Here is a 16,707-nt window from a genome sequence, read left to right on the forward strand (position 1 = left end):
CTTGAATTCCCTTAGCATTTAGTAACTCCACACCCACCAGGGCAAATTTCAGGTACTAATTTCCCATGAAGCTCATGCACGAGAAGAAAACATGTTGAGCACCACCACAGTTCCCATGGTGTTCTTGAAAGTCAGTTGGGAAACAGCATTCCCTTGTTTTTAATGGATGTGAGTCAGGCTCTTGGGGCTGGCACCATCAGGCATCCTTAGCAAGACTTATGTTGGACAAAAGCAAAGAGGAGACTGGAGTCATCCAGTCAATACACGTTTGGTAGCATCCACTTTGTGTGGGTGCTGGGAACTTAATAGTGAACAAAATAATGTCTAGTGAGAGAGAGAGGCTTTGTTCTGGTTATGTGTTGTTATGTAGCAAACTGCCTCCAAACTTAGTAGCATAAAACAATGAGCATTTTTTTGATATCTCATGATTTTTTGAGTCAGGAGTTCTTAGCAGTTTTCAGTTGGGCAATTCTTTTCCACATGGTATTGACTGGGGTTACTTGGGGGTACCCAGCAAGCAGATGGTCGGAGCTGGGGAATCCTAGATGGTCTCACTCACATGATTTGACATTAGACAGGCATGTTTGGAAGCCTGGGCTTTGCTGGAGTCATTGACAAACCACCTACAGATGGCCTCTCCAGCGTGGTGGTCTTAGAGTGGTCAAGTGTCCTACATGGCAACTCACATGGTGATTTGAAAGAGGAAGTGGAAGCTGCTGGTGTCTAAAGGCCTGGCCCCAGAAACTATCACAACAAATGTCACTTCTACATTAAGCTATCAGTCAAAGCAGTCATGGATCTCACCCAGATTCAAGAAGAGGGGACACAAAGGGAGATTAAAAGGGAGTCATGTTAAAGAATTTGGGGCCATCTTTAATCTGCCATAACATGAAATAGAAGAATTACAGTTCGTTCTTGTAAGGGATATGCTGGTGTCTATATGTGGTTTAATTACATGGAGAATGGGGGCCCCTGATTCTATGCAGTCATGGGGGTTTGGATAGGAGGGGGAAAGCAGAGTCAGTATGGTGGTTTGGAGCTGTATGTATGGAAAAACATGTTCTTAAACTTAATCCGTTCCTGTGGGAGTGAACCCATTGCAAGTAGAACTTTTTGATGAGGTTTCTTAAGTTGTAGCCCACCTCAATTAGGATGGATCTTAATCCAATTACTAGAGTCTTTTATAAACAGAATGAAATTCCGACAATAAGAAAGCCATGGGAAACAAGAAGCTGAAATTCAGTGGAACCTGTAAGAGAACGGAGAGGCCGCCATGTGCATTTCCATGTGACAGAGGAGCCCAGGACCAAGGATCGCCGGCAGCCAGCCCAAGAACAGCAGTCTTCGGGAAGAAAGCATAGCCTTTATCTGAACTTTTTCCTAGCCTCAAAACCCTGACCCATTAAATTCCCATTGTTTAAGCCATCCCCCTGCATGGTATTTGCTTGAGCAGCCTAGGAAACTAAAACAGCCAAGGAAGGTGCCATGGAAGTGGTTACATCTGAACAGTTGAACTAAGTCTAGAAGGCTGTTAAGACCTGTCAGTCAGGGGATAGTGGGATAGTGGGGAGGGAGGGATTCTCAGTGGTGGAACAGCATGAGCAGACACAGAGGTTTGGGTATAATACGGTTGTGTTGGGAACATGGAGCATGGAAGAGTCAAGGGGCAACAGTTGAGCCTCGAGAAGCAGGCAAAGGGAGAGCATGTTTTTCCCTAAGGGATTGGAACAATCAGATTTGTGTTTTAGGAAGACATTTACATTGGCCTGAAGGCTGATGTGGAGTAGCAGGGAGACCAAGTTCTTGTAATAATTTTGACTATGACTCCTAACAGCCTCTGTTGGAGCAGTGATAGTGGATGGGAGAGAGGAGGGAGCCATTTAGGAGGCATAACTGATAGAACTTGGGGGCCAGTTTGATGTGAGGAGTAAGGGAGAGTGGAGAGCAGAGGCAGGGTCCCTGAGTTCTCTGCCGGGATGGTTTGGGAGTAGGGCGGTGCCGCTCATAGAGATGGCACATTGGAGCAAGCTTGGAAGGTGAAGACAGTGAATTCGACCCCAGATGATTGCATCTAAGGTGTCCGATGAGGATGCCCAGGAGGTGATGGGAGTGAAGGTCTGGAGCTCTACGGTGAGTGTGAGCTGGGGTTATGGACTTGGGAATCTCATTCACAGGCATTAGTTGAGGGAGAGGGATTGTACAGGATTTCCCAGAAGGGGTGTGAGAAGTAAGAATAAAAGCAGGTTGGGGAAGGAGTCCTGGAGAACCTCTACCATCTAAAAATGGTCAGAGAAAGACAAACCTACCATGGAGGTAGAAATGGAGCCATCGGGAATATTCAAAGAGGATGAGGACAGGTCTTCTGGAAGGCGGAGGAGGAAGGTTCCAGAAGAAAAGATCTGTCAAGAGAGAGTGGTCTGGATGAGTTGCTACTCTGAATGGACTGGAGCAGAGGCTGAGAGAGCCAGCTTGGAGTGGCTGAGGGGTACCCAGAGATGAGGAAACTAAGTGTGCACTCCTAGAATCATCACATGACTTGCTCAAGGGATCTTGAGGCTGTGGCTGCAGACTCTCAAGTTCAGGCAGGTCTCTGAGGAAAACCTTCAGGTGTTCAGATGCCTGCTTTTTCTCTGGAAGGCTTTCAAGGTCGGAGGCTCCCCAGCCTCCCTGAAAAGCCAGCGCCAGTGTTTCATCATCTTATTTTAAGAAGTTCTTCTGATGTGCCATCAAAGTCAACTGTTTCCTCAATTCACAACCAGCTGCATTTGGAAATGAGTGTGTCCACATCGATGTGCATGTGTGTGCACATGTGGGTGTTTTTGCATGTGTGTGGGTGTGTCCCGGATGGTTAGGTCTCCAGGCCTCTTTTCACACCTAGGCCAGTCCAGCCTCTCCTTCTTTACAGTGAACTTTGGGGGCCTGGGCACATTTTCTTCTCCACTTTAAACCTCACTGTCTTCTTGGGTTCTGTTTCCCCCCAGACTGGCTGTAGAGTAGGTGAGTCTCCCTGGCCCTTTCCATTTGACTTTGGAGATCAGCCCCTCAACTTCCTAATGGAGGCACTGTGGTTTAATGGCAGGAGTGTGGGATTTTGAATCAGACCCGCCCAGGTTTTGAGGCATGCCCCTGAACACCTGGCTGTATAATGCAGTGGCCGGGAGTGTGGGCCGTGGAGCCAAATGCCCAGGTGCAAGCCCTGGCTCTGCCCCTGATGGCACTTGTGGCAAGTCATTCAACTTCCTCTGCCTCGATTTCCCCATCTGTGAAATGGGGATCATAATAATACAATAACACCACATCCTTGGGCTGCCGTGAGGATGAAACATACTAACAACGTGTAAATGCTGAATTACTTCCTAGGGCTGCCAAAATGAAGTCTTGCAAAATGGGTGGCTTAAAACAAGAGAAAATTGTTCTCTCCACTTCTGGAGACCAGAAGCCTGAAATCCAGGTGTTGGTGTGACCACGTGCCCTCTGATGGTTCTAGAGGAAGAATCCGTCCTTGCCTCTTCCTTGCTTTTGGAGACCTCAGGCATTCCTTGGCCGGTGGCAGCGGCGCTCCAGCCTCTGTCTTCACCTGACCGTCTGCCCTGTGTCTGTGTCTCTTTCCTCTTAAATGGGCACCCATCATTGGGTTGAGCCCACCTGTGTTGGTTTAGCTGTATTATGTCCCCCAGAAAAAGCCATGTTCTTTGATGCAATCTTGTGGGGGCAGATGTATTAGTGTTGATTAGGTTGGAACCTTTGGATTGGGTTGTTTCCATGGAGATGTGACCCACCCAACTGTAGGTGTGAACTCTGATTAATTTCCATGGAGGTGTGGCCCCACCCAGTCAGCATGGGCCTTGATTAGTTTACTAGAGCACTCTATAAGAAGAACTCAGAAGGAGCTATCTTCAGCTGAGACAACATTTTGAAGATGGCCGTTGGAAGCTGATGCAGATATTTTGGAGAGCACTATTTTGAAACACAACCTGAGAGCAAGCAGATGCCAGCCCCGTGCCTTTCCAGCTAACAGAGGTTTTCTGGATGCCAATGGCCTTTCTCCAGTGACGGTACCCTATTGTTAGTGCCTCACCTTGGACACTTTATGGCCTTAAGACTGTAACTTTGTAACCAAATAACCCCCTTTATAAAAGCCTATCCATTTCTGGTGTTTTGTGAAACAGCAGCATTAGCAAACCAGAACACCACCCTAACTCAGTATGGCCTCATCTGAACTTGATTACATTCGCCAAGACTCTATTTCCAAAGAAGGTCACCTTCAAAAACACCAGGAGATGGGACTTCATCATATCTTTTTGGGGGACACAATTCAACCCCTAACAAGTACCAAGCTCATAGTTAGTGCTAGATAAGTAGTGAAATGGAACTTGCCTCATAGGACTTTTTTGTGAAAACTAAATCGTAAGTTAATCTAGAACAGTAACTGTTTCTTTGCTTCCTTAGCATCTGGCACAATGTCTGCCCATAGTTGCTGCTCAATAAATATTTTTAGAATAAATGATTGAATCAATAAATGAAATAAGTAACTTTCTCATCTGAAGACCTGCAGACTGGCTGACACCCAGCTCAATGGGCCTTTGTCCCTTCTTGAGAAGTTCTCTTTGAGCATTTTCCTTACAGGGTTTTAAAAAAGATTTTCCTTATGATCTCTAGGCTTGACTGTAATATGAAAAAAATAAATAAATAAAAAGGAAAGAAACCAGAAGAGAAAAGAAAGGAACAGTAGTAGGGCCATCCCTTCCACAAATGCTAAGGCCATGGTGCAGGGCAAGAGCTCAGGCTGGGGGCATCTCCATGGGGTGGAAAAACATTAGACACTCATAGGATTTTGACTGATGGAGGTCATGGCCCCCAGACAGAGGCTGCATAAATGAACTCCGGGTGGAATCTTCTCGAAATCATATTTCAACCACCTTCTTCTCTCAGGCTTCCTCCAGAGTTGCTTGTCAGAGGAAACAGGGACCTCGGAGTCTTTCCCCATTTTCCTGCCCTAAATTATCCTCTGTCAGGGGAACAGATAACAAGAAAAAGTGACCTTTGAGATTTTCCATCAACCCCATCATTAGCCTTCCAGCACATTGGCCAGGTTGGTGGGGGTGCTGGCCCAGTTCAGATGATGGGAGCACTGTCTTCCAGGTTTCGGGTCATTGCCAAGCCCTGAGGGCTCTCACTTAGGTGAGAACCAGCCTGAGATGAGGGGTGGTGGCAGGCTCTGTGGTTGGTGCCCTTCTGCTCTGACCTGCCCCCTGCAGGCCTGCTTTCACAGCCGTTAAGGAAAATAAAATGGCCTCCTGCATTGGGCATGGCCAGGAGAAGACCCTTTTCCAAGAAGGGCTTTTCCAGAAGACAAAATCAATTGGCCTGCAGGGGTTTGCCCAGAAAAACAGAACCTACCCTACAGGGTTGCTTATAGGCAACACTTGGTGATAAAACTGGTTTCTGTCCCAGTAGAGAGAGTTTATCAGAGTGGACAAGCTTACTGTACTAATTGATGCGTATCTACTCCCCACTCTGTAGCACAGCCCCCTAGGTAAAATGGAAACGTAATGTCAGCCAATCAAAACATCTCCTTGCTTGCTTCTGCATTTGCCCTCTGTGAGCTTCCCTTTTCGCTCCCTCAGGAGCTCCCTTCTGCTTTCTGAACGGCCTGCTACCCGCTTCCTGAGTCACTCAGTAAACTGTGGGAGCCACCCCTTCTGTAACTGATTGCTCATTCTAAACTCCAGACTTCCATTCTCTTTTAGACTTAAAAATGAGACGGGGTGTGTGTGTGTGTGTATGCGTGTGTGTGTAGAGAGAGAAAGAGGTGAAATTCACATCACATATAATTAACCATTTTTAAGTGAGCAATTCAGTGGCATTTAATACATCCACAACGTTCAGCAACCAGTACTTCTATCTAGTTCAAAACACTTCCATTGCTCCAAAGTAAAATCCTATACACGTTGTTTGTTGTCGTTTCCTTGGTTGCTCAAGCAAATACCGTGCAATGGGTTGGCTTATACAATGGGGATTTATTAGCTCATGGTTTTGAGGCTGGGAAAAAGTTCAAGTAAAGGCTATGCTTTCTTCCCGAAAACTGGTGTTCTTGGGCTGGCTGCCGGCGATCCTTGGTCCTGGGCTCCTCTGTCACGTGGAGGAAATGCACATGGCGGCCTCTCTGTTCTCTTCTAGTTCCACTGCATTTCAGCTTCTTGCTTCCTGTGGCTTTATCTCTGTGTCTAAATTTCATTTTGCTTATAAAGTACTCTAGTAATGGAATTAAGACCCATCCTGATTGAGGTGGGCCACACCTTAACTGAAGTAACCTCATCAAAAAGTCCTACTTACAATGGATTCACACTCACAGGAATGGATTAAGTTTAAGAACATGTTTTTCTGGGGTACATGCATCTCCAAACCATCACACCCATTAAGCAGTTTGTTCCCTCTCTCACCTCCCTCCAGCCCCCAGCAATCTTCTTTCTGTCTCTATGGATTTGCCTTTTCTAGATATTTCATCTAACTGGAATCATATAAAATTTGACCTTTTGTGTCTGGTTTCTTTCACTTAGTGTAATATCTTTGAGGTTCATCCACATTGAAGTGTATATCAGAATTTCATTCTTTTTTATGGCTGAATAATATGCCATGGAATAGTCATGCCACAATTTGTTTATCCAGTCATTTGCTGATGGACATTTGGGCTGTTTCCACCTTTTGGGGACAGTGGACAGTGCTGCTCTTAGTGTGTGTGTCCATGTACTTGTTGGGGTCCCTGTTCGCAAATCTTAGGGGTCTATCCCCAGGAGTGGAATTATGGGGTCATAGGGTAATTCTCTTTAACTTTTTGTGGAACTGTTAAACTTTTAAAAAAGTTTTAATGTAAAATTTTCAAACATAAAGGAAATTTTAAATAGTAAAATCAACACCTCTGTACGCAACCATTGTTAACATTTCACCATTTCTGCTTTTATTTTCTCTATTTATAAGTAAGTTTATTTTCTGAATCCTGATCCTCCACTGTAAATACAATATGCATCTCTGAAGAACATTCTCCCATGTAGCCATTATTATGCCCAAGAATAAAACAATAATTCCCAGATATTATTTTTTATCCCATATCATGTTAAATTTCCCTAATTCTCCTCCAAATATGTGTTCTAGCTTGTTTGATTGAATCAGGATCCAATCAAGAATGGTGCATTACATTTGGGTTATCTCTCTTTAGTCTCTTCTAATGTAAACATTCCCCCACCCCATATTTTTCCCCCATGATATTGACTTTTTGAAGAAACCTGACTGTCTCATGGAATGTCTAGATATTGGGTTGTCAGTTCATTTCATCGTGGCAACACTGAATTTGTCCTTCTATGAGCTATGTTTCCTGTAACCTGAAAATTAAGTGCAGAGGCTTGATTAAATTCAGGTTAAGCATTTTTGCCAAGAGTCCATGATGTTGTGAACTTCATTCTACATGCCATCAGGAGGCCAGTGAGGTCAGGTTGCCTGGTTATCAATGGCATGGAGTTTTATCAGTTAATAACATGGTGGTTGCCTGTGCTTTACAGTTTAGGAGTGACTGAGGGTGAAGCCCGGGTGCAAATACTCACTCCCAGCACATCCATGATTATCAGTTATTGTGGGGGTGGCAGGAATGGTGAACTCTGAATCCTGTTGTCCTCCACGTGTGCCAGCTGCCAGTCTTCTGTCACAGCCTTAGCTCCTTTCCTTCATCACCTGGCATTAGCTGTAGGTCCTCCTAAAAAGGCAGAGTCAGTGTTTAGTGCTTTCCTTGTAATTACTAATTTTTACGGTGAGGAGTTGGTAGACTGCTCTCTCCCAATGGTGGCAAATGCCTTGGCTTTGAGTATCAATATGGACACGTGGATTTTAAAAAAAATTTTTATGACAACATGGACTCATGGATTTTTATTTATTCATGGCTTACAATCAGTTACAGTGATTATTCTTTTTGATCCCCAAATTGTCCTAAATTTAGCCAGTGGGAGCCCCTTCAAGCTGGATCCTGTGACCTGGTTTTCTGTATGTCCCAGATCCATCTGGTACTGTCCTTCCCCAGACTTGGAATTAGCTGTTTCTCCAGGGAGACCTGACTCCTTTTATTGGGAGCAGCATCTAGAACAGTGATTGGGGTGCTAGGTGTGCTTCTTGCTACTGGAGGGTAAGTGCCTTGAGGCCTCTTTAGAGGAGTATAGCTAGGAAAAATATTTTGTAAAATCATGAGTTCATAAGGACATTTTCATTAAATTTTAACTTTACTGAATTTTTCTTCTGGGTTAATTTATTTTATATTTTTATTTCTTTTTGCTTACACTGAAAATCCTGGTTCCTTTTTAGGAACATTATTAAAACTACACGCTTTATCTTGCTGTATACATAAAATAGTTTCAAAATTACGATACCAATATTTCCACCAACAATACAGCTATGAAGTTTAAGATTTCCTTGCTGTTCTTTTTGTCCTTAGAATATATCCCACTAGGAATGTACTGTGTGCAAGGCCTCTTGTAAGGAGTCTTTCCTCTGTGTGGTCATAGTAGCAATTTGGTATATAGTTAGGCACATTTGTTTCCGTTTTTTTTTTTTTTTTTTTTTCCTTATAGGGTTTGCTTGTTTTGCCTTTTTGATTTAATTTTACTTTCTGAAAAAAATCAAACATTTACGTGGTTCAAAGTCAAAGCCACATATCCTAGAAAATTCTTGTTCCCACCCCTCTCCTCCACCCCTCATTTTCCTTCTGGAAAATAATTTTTTATTAGTTTCTGGTTCATCCTTCCAGTGTTTCCCTTTGCAAAAATAAGAATATCTGCCAGTCTTCCCCCAGGAATGCCCTTGCTTGAGATCTTTTATTTGTTCACAAGAGCCCTGAGCTTCTGCAGAAGGAGCTGGAGAATGGGGCTCAGTCTCCCCTTTCCTGCTTCAGACAGAGCCACCCAGATTTTATCTGTTCTATATTTTGGGATTCAGAATGAAGTTTCTTTTGGAAAAGGGTATGGAATACAGCAACTCTATTCTAAACCGCTTCATCTTTTTGATCCCAACTCACCGCCCACCTCCTCTGTGGGGTCTTGTTGGATGGCTTAGAACTTCATTGAGCTCTCATTCCCAATTTCAATCCTAGGATGTCTGTCATCTCTGCTTTCCATCTTCTCTGTCACCCATCTGGGGTCTTAGTTACATCCTGCTTTGCATGGCTGCTGTTTGTGCACATGTTGTTTCTCAATGAGGCTGAAGTTCCTTGAAGGTAGGACAACCCCTAAGACTTCTTTACTTTCTGGGCACAGTGTCTGGCAAAAGGCTGGGCATACAGTGGCTGTTGTAGCTGTGTGACCTTGAACTAGTCACCTCACCTCTCTGGGCTTCATTTCTTTACTAGTCCAGCTACTAGGTGATCTTTGTGCTCTTTCCCAGCACTGGAATCCCGGGAAGTGAGTGGGGATTGCATTTTCCCTTGGTTTGGCGTCCCATGGTTGGCAGGGTCCTGACCAGTTTTCTTTCTGTGCAGGTTTGTGGATTTCCACGCAGCCGCCTCCACCTGCTCGCCCTCCCGGGCCTCCCTGCTCACCGGCCGGCTTGGCATCCGCAATGGAGTCACGCACAACTTTGCGGTCACCTCCGTGGGCGGCCTCCCGCTCAACGAGACCACTTTGGGCGAGGTGCTGCAGCAGGCTGGTTACGTCACCGGCATGATAGGTAATGCTGCGGCCCGCGGCCCAGCTCCATCTCCCCACTGCTTTTACCCCACTGACTGCTTTGTGTTAGCGTCGCCCCAACATGTTGCCACCTTTTCTGCTATTTTTTTTTTCTTGCTGTATGGGTTAGGAATGATTTCAACTATAAGTAACCAAAAAGACCTAACAGTGGACTAAAACATATATGGAGCTATTTCCCTCCCATTGTGTCAAGCTTAGAGATGGCATCAAGCAAGTGCTTGCTTGCTTTAGCTCTGCTGCTTAAAAACGTCACTTGGACCCAGGTCTTTTCTGTCTCTCTGCCATCCTTAGTACATTGCATTGTATCCTCAGGCTTGTTGCCTCATGGTTGCAGTGTAGCAGCTGCAGCGCCGTGCACTACAGTTAGCTTCAAGGAAGGAAGAGAGGAGAGGTGGTGCCAGCTTCATTTGTCCACTTTTATCAGAAGAGCAAATCTTTTTCAGGCTCTGTGCCTTCCCCAGCTGAATTGTACTTATGTCTTCTTGGCCAGAGCTGGATCACATGGCCACCCCTGGCTGCAAGGAAGGCTGGGAAACTGGAGACGGGATTATACGGATTGACTTGGATTTGGACACCTTGATCTCTCACAAAAACACAGTTCTGGTAGTAGGATAAATGGGGACATGGAAATAGGGGAAGTAGCCAGCAGTGTCTGCCATATTGCCCAACAACTTCCTTCCGTTTTTAATTATTTGGGCACCTCTCAATATTTATTATGTTCCAGGCCCTGGGCTAAGTGTTTATTTGCACTGGGGCATGGGGATGCCATCTGAGATTAATGATGTATTCATTCCCTTGGATTACTGGAACAAATTACCACAAATGGGTGGCTTAAAGCAACAGAAATTTATTCTCTCATTGTTCTGAAGTCCAGAAGTCTGAGGTCAAGGTATCGGCAGAGCCACGCTCCATCCAAAAGCCCGAGGGGACAATCCTCCCTTGTTCTGGTGACTCCTGGCGTTCCTTGGCTTGGTGCCGCGTCCCTCCAATCCCTCCTTCCTTTTTCACATGAATTTGGGGTGGGGGGGATGCCCTTCAATCCAGTGCAGTTGGCACTACTGGTACAATTTACCCCACTTCACAGGTGAGAAAACTGTGTTGCAGACGGGTGAACAGAGGTGTTCAGTTACCCAGGCAGGAGCGTGGAGGCCAGGCCTGGGCGGGTGGCCCGGCTCCAGCCTGCGCTCTTACCTGCATCACTTCGCAGCCATCTCCCCGCAGGGCCACCTGGGGGCTGTCCCAGCGGCACCCTCCGCCTGCCTGTGCTTGATCTGCTGGCTCGCAAAGAGCTGGGCTTGGCGGGATCGCTGCCTCCCTCCGCTGCTTGGGAAATGGCGAGGGAAGGTGTAGGACGAACGGGGAGCAGGGAGGAGGTCGGTTTACCCCGAAGAGGGGAGGCGCCGGGGCAGTGGGTCAAGGAGCCTGGAGAGCAGCCCTGCTGGTCCCAGGAGAACAAGCCCCAGTGGGTAGGAGGAGAGACCAGTTAAGGCCCAGCCCTTTTCAACCCTTCTCTTCCTGCACCCCAAGGTACGCCAGTGTTAACATCTACATCAACAGCAACCATTTGTGAAGCTCCCGCTTGGGGCAGAGACTCTTTATTGGACCGTTTCCTGCATCCGTGTATTTTAGCATTCGCAGCCAGTCTGTAGTGTGACTCGGAGACCTCACTCTGCAGTGGGGGCTGCAGTGGTGCCTTCCTGAGCTGGGTTCCCTCACCTGCCCCTCCTTCTTTATTCCTTTAAACTGCAAGCAAGCGACTGGTCATGGGGCAGGTGTTTAGCTGCCACTCCTACCCCTCACCACCTACTACCTTTTTCTATGTCCTGGAGACGATATTTAAGCACGTCCATGTGTTGACGTTATGAACTAAAACCTACTTATAGGAAACTTTGTTAAAACCCACCAAAGGACTATGAAGCCTGTTTATGCCACCCACAACTTGCTGCTAATCCTGGTCCGTGTTCATGTGTTTTTACACAGTTGTGCATATGCCTTGGTCCTCCCCCCACCTTTATTCTTTTATATTTCTCTGTAATGGAATCCATGTACTTGTCTTTTTTTCCTCTTCAACTTTTTACTTAAAAATTTTTTTGAACTACAAAGCAGTTTGCAAGAAGGGAGTAATGGATATCCACTGATTCTAAAATTTTGCCACAGGTATTTGTCTTTAAAAGATGAGTTGGTAGTATTGGTAGTATTTTTCTTTACTTTTCTTTTCTTTTCTTTTTTTTTTTTTTTTTTTTTGAGGCCACATAAATTAATTTGCTCAGCCCCATGCTCCTGTGGTCATCTGTTTCGGCTTTTTCTCTCCTTTGTGTTAACATTGATGCTGTTTGGGTCTTTGTACAGCATTCTTTTCTGTCCCCCCTTGCCTTGGGGGTGGGTTCCCTGGGGGACACTCCTGGGAACATTGGCAGGTTGGAGGGATCCAGCATTGTCAGAGCCCCTACCACCCACATAGTATGATGCCAAAACCTTACCCTGCAACGGGGGGCAGCAGCTGCCTTCTTCTCGAGCTGGATTTGCTCTCACTTGCCCCTTTTCTCCCCGACTGAACCCCTTTCCAGGGAGCATGTGTGTGGGTCTCCTCACTAGCTGGCCTGGTACATGCCCTGGCACTGGCACTGCAGGGGGGGCAGCTCTCCTAGCCTCTGCAGGCGCTGAGCGGGCGCTGACGCTGGCCAGAGAGGAAGATGATGAAACCAGCCTGGGGGCTTCTCCAAGACTGTGTGGGGAGTTGCTCTGAACCCTAGGTGTGGGGGCCTCTGCGGTTCCCAGGGCAGCAGGGGAGAGCAGAGGGGGCGATGGGCTGCTTGGGGTCCCGTGGGTGCTGAATGCCCTTCCAGGGGCACAGGCTCAGGCCAGTGGCTTCTCTGGGCCCCTGGTGATGTCTTGTCTTCCCCTTTCACCACGGGCCTTTCTGCGTGGTCCTGAGTCATCCTCACTTGTTTGCTGTCTTCCTCTGGTCTCCCTCCCAGTCCGCGAGAGCAAGGCCTGGCTTTCACAACCACACTTGCAGGCTCTCTTTGCTTATCCTCAGGAAAGGGGAAAGCCGATGGAGAACTGAGTATTTAATCAGCTCCCCAGAGGGTCTGGGAGTCCCTATGGGGATTCCTCTGAAAGTCTCTCTCTTGTTTTTCTACAGGCAAATGGCATCTTGGGCACCATGGCTCTTATCACCCCAACTTTCGTGGTAAGAATTCTTTGGGGGATTTGTTACCTGGGAGATGGAAAATACAAATCCCCATGTAAAAGGACTCCATTAACGCTTAAGCCATCCTGCCCCTGGGGGATTTGCCCTCTATGTTAGGACTCCTTCGTTCACAGGGTCAGTTGAGTGTGTTTAGGGTGCCCAGGACTCCCCCATGACCTCATGTCCCTCTCCCCTGACACCTTTTCTAGACCTTCCTGCACTGGTGCCTGCCTGCCCTTAAGGCTTCCCCACTGAGGGGGCCTGTCCGTGTTCTTGCTGGCTCCCAGTTCCAGGGCTGTGTGGTCCTGTGACAGCAGATGTGTAGGAGGTATGGCTCCACTCCTTCTCTCCACTCCCATGGCAGACACCATGAGTCCATCATGGCACCACTTCCTGTTGAGCAGGGCCCAGTCTCAGTACTCCCTCTAGCACAGGACTCCAAGAACAATCACTCTGGGAACACTCAGAGTTGAGCTCTCTAGGAACACTCTGCCATCTTGACGTCCAGCCACATCTCATCTAATAAGAAGTAAAAGTCATCTGATGGGGTCACATAAGCAAAGAACTGACTATGGCCCCAAACTAGAGACAATCCCTCGTGGCTTCTTTCTGCCTTTTGCTTCCTTGGACCTCTTGTCCTCTGGCCCTGGTGAAGCAAGCTGAGATCAACCTGCCAAAAGCCCATCCTCTGAAAATCAATTTGTTCAATGACAGATTCTCTGAATATCCAAGTCACTGAATTATTGACAGCTTTTTCAAAATTGTGGTTGCGTCTCCCCTTTTCCCTGTCCTGCCTCTTCCATTTCACATGGGAATGGACGGGCCCTTTCCTCAAAGCGGTTGCCCATTATCTCAATTTTCATGGCTTATCCTCTTTTCTTGCCCCTATGTATGCTTCCCCTTCTGCTTCTGCTTCTGCCATTTTATAAACAGAAGACCCTTCAGTGGGATCTTCTATTTTTGTAGACTTCTACTCTGCCCCTGCTCTAATATCTCTCCCTGTCTCCATGGGAAAGGGCTGCATTGCTCTGTCCTGGATCTGGATGGAGGTATGCATCTGAAGGATTTTGGATTTGGAAAATGACTTGAGGAATTGACTTTCAGAGAGTTGGCCTGAAGCTGGCCTTTGCCCCCTGGTCCCCACTGCTCAGTAGCCTCATTGACTGAAGTGGCTTTTTCTGCATCCTCTCAGACTCCTGCCTCCCCTTTTGTGCTCATTCCACCCCCTCTCCTCCCTCACGCCCATTTCCCACTTGGGCCCTCCTGGCATCTTCTGTGTGCTTTTTAAACATGGCAGATAGGGAAAGTGGAGATCTGGCTTTTCCACTCGTTGAAAACTACTCCAGAGTTTACTTTTCCTCTCTGATCAGACTGGATCAGGCTGCCAACACTTTGAGTGTGCATTCTTGGCATCCTAATCTGGAAGGGGTACTGGGACTTGGTCCTGCTCAACAGGAAGTGGCGCCATGATGGGTTCGTGGTGTCTGCCAAAGGAGTGGGCAGAGAGTGGAGATGCACTTCCTGCACATTCGCTGTCACTAGACCAGATAGTCCCTAAAAGCCTTCTGACTCAGACTCTGATTTCTTGATTCCTGTCTCTCAGTTCACTTCTATACCGTCCTTCCTCTTGTACCTTCTTGTATCAGTCAGAGTTCTCCAGAGTAACAGAACCAACAGGTTATATGTGTATCTATAATAAGAGATTTAATTATAAGGAATCAGATTACATGGTGGTGGTGACTGGCAATTCCAAATTCCGTTGGGCAGACAGGAGACTGAAAATTTCCCAAGAGTGGTGCTGAAGTCTAGAGTCCAAATTCCTTAGGCTGGGAACTCAGGAAGGAGTGGAGAGTATAGGCTTGAGGCAGAATTCCTTCTGATTCCTGGAACCCTCAGTTCCTCCTCTTAAGACTTCCAACTTATTGGACAAGACCCGCCTGCATATCGAGGGTAATCTCCTTTGCTTAAAATCAACTGATTGCAGATGCTGATCCCTTCTATGAAATACCACCACATGACAACTAGGTCAGCATTTGAGGAAACAACTGGATACCACCACCTAGCCAAGTTGACACATAAAATTACCCATCACCACTCTCCGTGGTGCACCTTTCTGGTTCTCCATCATCTTGGTGGCTGTCCCTCCAAACCCTCCTTGGAGCATGCCCAGTATAGTCACACATCCCCTCTCTACATCCAGATGCTTCCTGCTCTTGGTTGTTTCTCAGATCAGGGCTCCAGTAAACCCATGAGACCTCTTTCCAACTCTGGCATCTGAGGACACCTATGGTATACATGTGGTATATGGTATATACCTGCGGTCCAAATCCAGTCTGTCACCTGTTTTTGTAAATTAAGTTTTATTGGGAAACAGTCATGTTCATTTGTTAACCTATTGTTTGGCTGCTTTTGTGCTACACTGGCAGAGGTGAGTCGCCATCTGGCTTCAAAGCCTAAAATATTTACTGTCTCACCCTTTATAGAAAAAGTTTGCTGAGTCCTTGTCTAGACTCGTTCCTGATACCAAAGGCATTAGTGGTCTACATCTTAGGTCTATGACATTCATGGATGGGACATCCATGTCTTTCTATTACTATGAGCCAGGTTAGCATGGAGACACCAATTTTTTTCAGCACAGCAAACATTTGTTGGCCACGTATTGGGTTTACAAAGATAAAATATGAGTGCAAATTCAAGAAGTGCACTCACAGGTTGGGGAGACCTGTGTAGTCCGTGATGATGATGATGGAAAGTTTTCAGCTGTACAAGGGGTATGAATAGATTGGAGGAACAGAATGGAGTGGGATGGGGTGAGGACAGGGCAGCTATATGGAAAACTTCACACTAGAACTGGGCTGGGAAACACCAATAAAGTTTCACCCTTAGAGACACAGAGAAGCGAATTCTAGGCAAGGCCACTGGGCCACCGAGGTGTAAGGCGAGGGGAGGAGACCAAAGGTAAGTTGGTTACTTTAGGAAATATGCTCCTGGAGTGGGTCAAGGAGCAGATGCAGGGGCAGGAGCTGAAGCTGAAATGCCTCTCTGTTCACTGGGCCTAAAGTTTGAGGCCATTGATAAATCACAATTTTTTAGAGATTCAAGTTCTCTCCATCTCTGGAGAAATAAAGAGAACTGAAGAACCTATCCAGGTAGTTGAGGGGAGGTTTCCTTTTTTTGGAGAAACTGTGCATTCTGTTTGCATATGTAGCTGTATCCTTGAGATAAAAGTGTGGGTTGGAGAAGAGAAGGGAGAAGATCTTGGAAAAAAATCAATGCACAATATTCAGTTCTCACCTTGATGTTCACATCCTTCTCCTACTCCACCCAACCACCTCAAACCCAGATCCTGCCAGTCTGAGCTGAAGTGCTATCTCTTTCAAGAAGCATTTCAAGATTGCTTCCCCAACCCCATGCCACCCCCACTATGTGGGAACCCTGTCCTCTGATCTCTCTTGTTAGCTTACCCAGCAATCTGTTGTAGCTTAATCTGTCTCATCTCTCCTTCAGATGGAAAGTCTCTTGAGGACAGGATTTATTTATTTTATCTCTTCAGTTGTCAGGCATATAGTAGATTTTCACCAGATACTCACCGAGCATGTTGGTAATTGCTCTGAGGACGTTAGGTGTTCAATAATTCTCTCCACTTCCTCCCAGTCTGGGTTAACTCTAATCACAAGATGTTTCTGCAAATCTAATCTTACAACCAGAACCCAGCAAAGTGCTTTTCTTTGCCTACTACAAAGGGATATTAATCAAATCCTCTTTTAATTACATACCTCATAGCTCTGCAGT

General features: G+C 46.4%; 1 protein-coding gene across 9 annotated transcripts in view; it reads left to right on the forward strand.

Annotated features, from left to right (window-relative positions):
* Nucleotides 1–16,707, forward strand: part of ARSG (arylsulfatase G) — a 122,657-nt gene that overhangs the window by 64,556 nt on the left and 41,394 nt on the right. For all 9 annotated transcript variants that reach the window (XR_005212900.1, XM_037810800.1, XM_037810798.1 and 6 more), the window contains 2 exons: nt 9,515–9,702; nt 12,868–12,915. Coding sequence is in view for 8 of the 9 variants with exons in the window: in XM_037810800.1 (XP_037666728.1) it covers nt 9,515–9,702; nt 12,868–12,915 (236 nt within the window). In the remaining variant the exon portion in view is untranslated. The remainder of the gene's footprint in view (nt 1–9,514; nt 9,703–12,867; nt 12,916–16,707) is intronic.

This window comes from Choloepus didactylus, chromosome 18 (genome assembly GCF_015220235.1).
Source record: "Choloepus didactylus isolate mChoDid1 chromosome 18, mChoDid1.pri, whole genome shotgun sequence".
NCBI classification, from domain to species: Eukaryota; Metazoa; Chordata; class Mammalia; order Pilosa; family Megalonychidae; genus Choloepus; species Choloepus didactylus.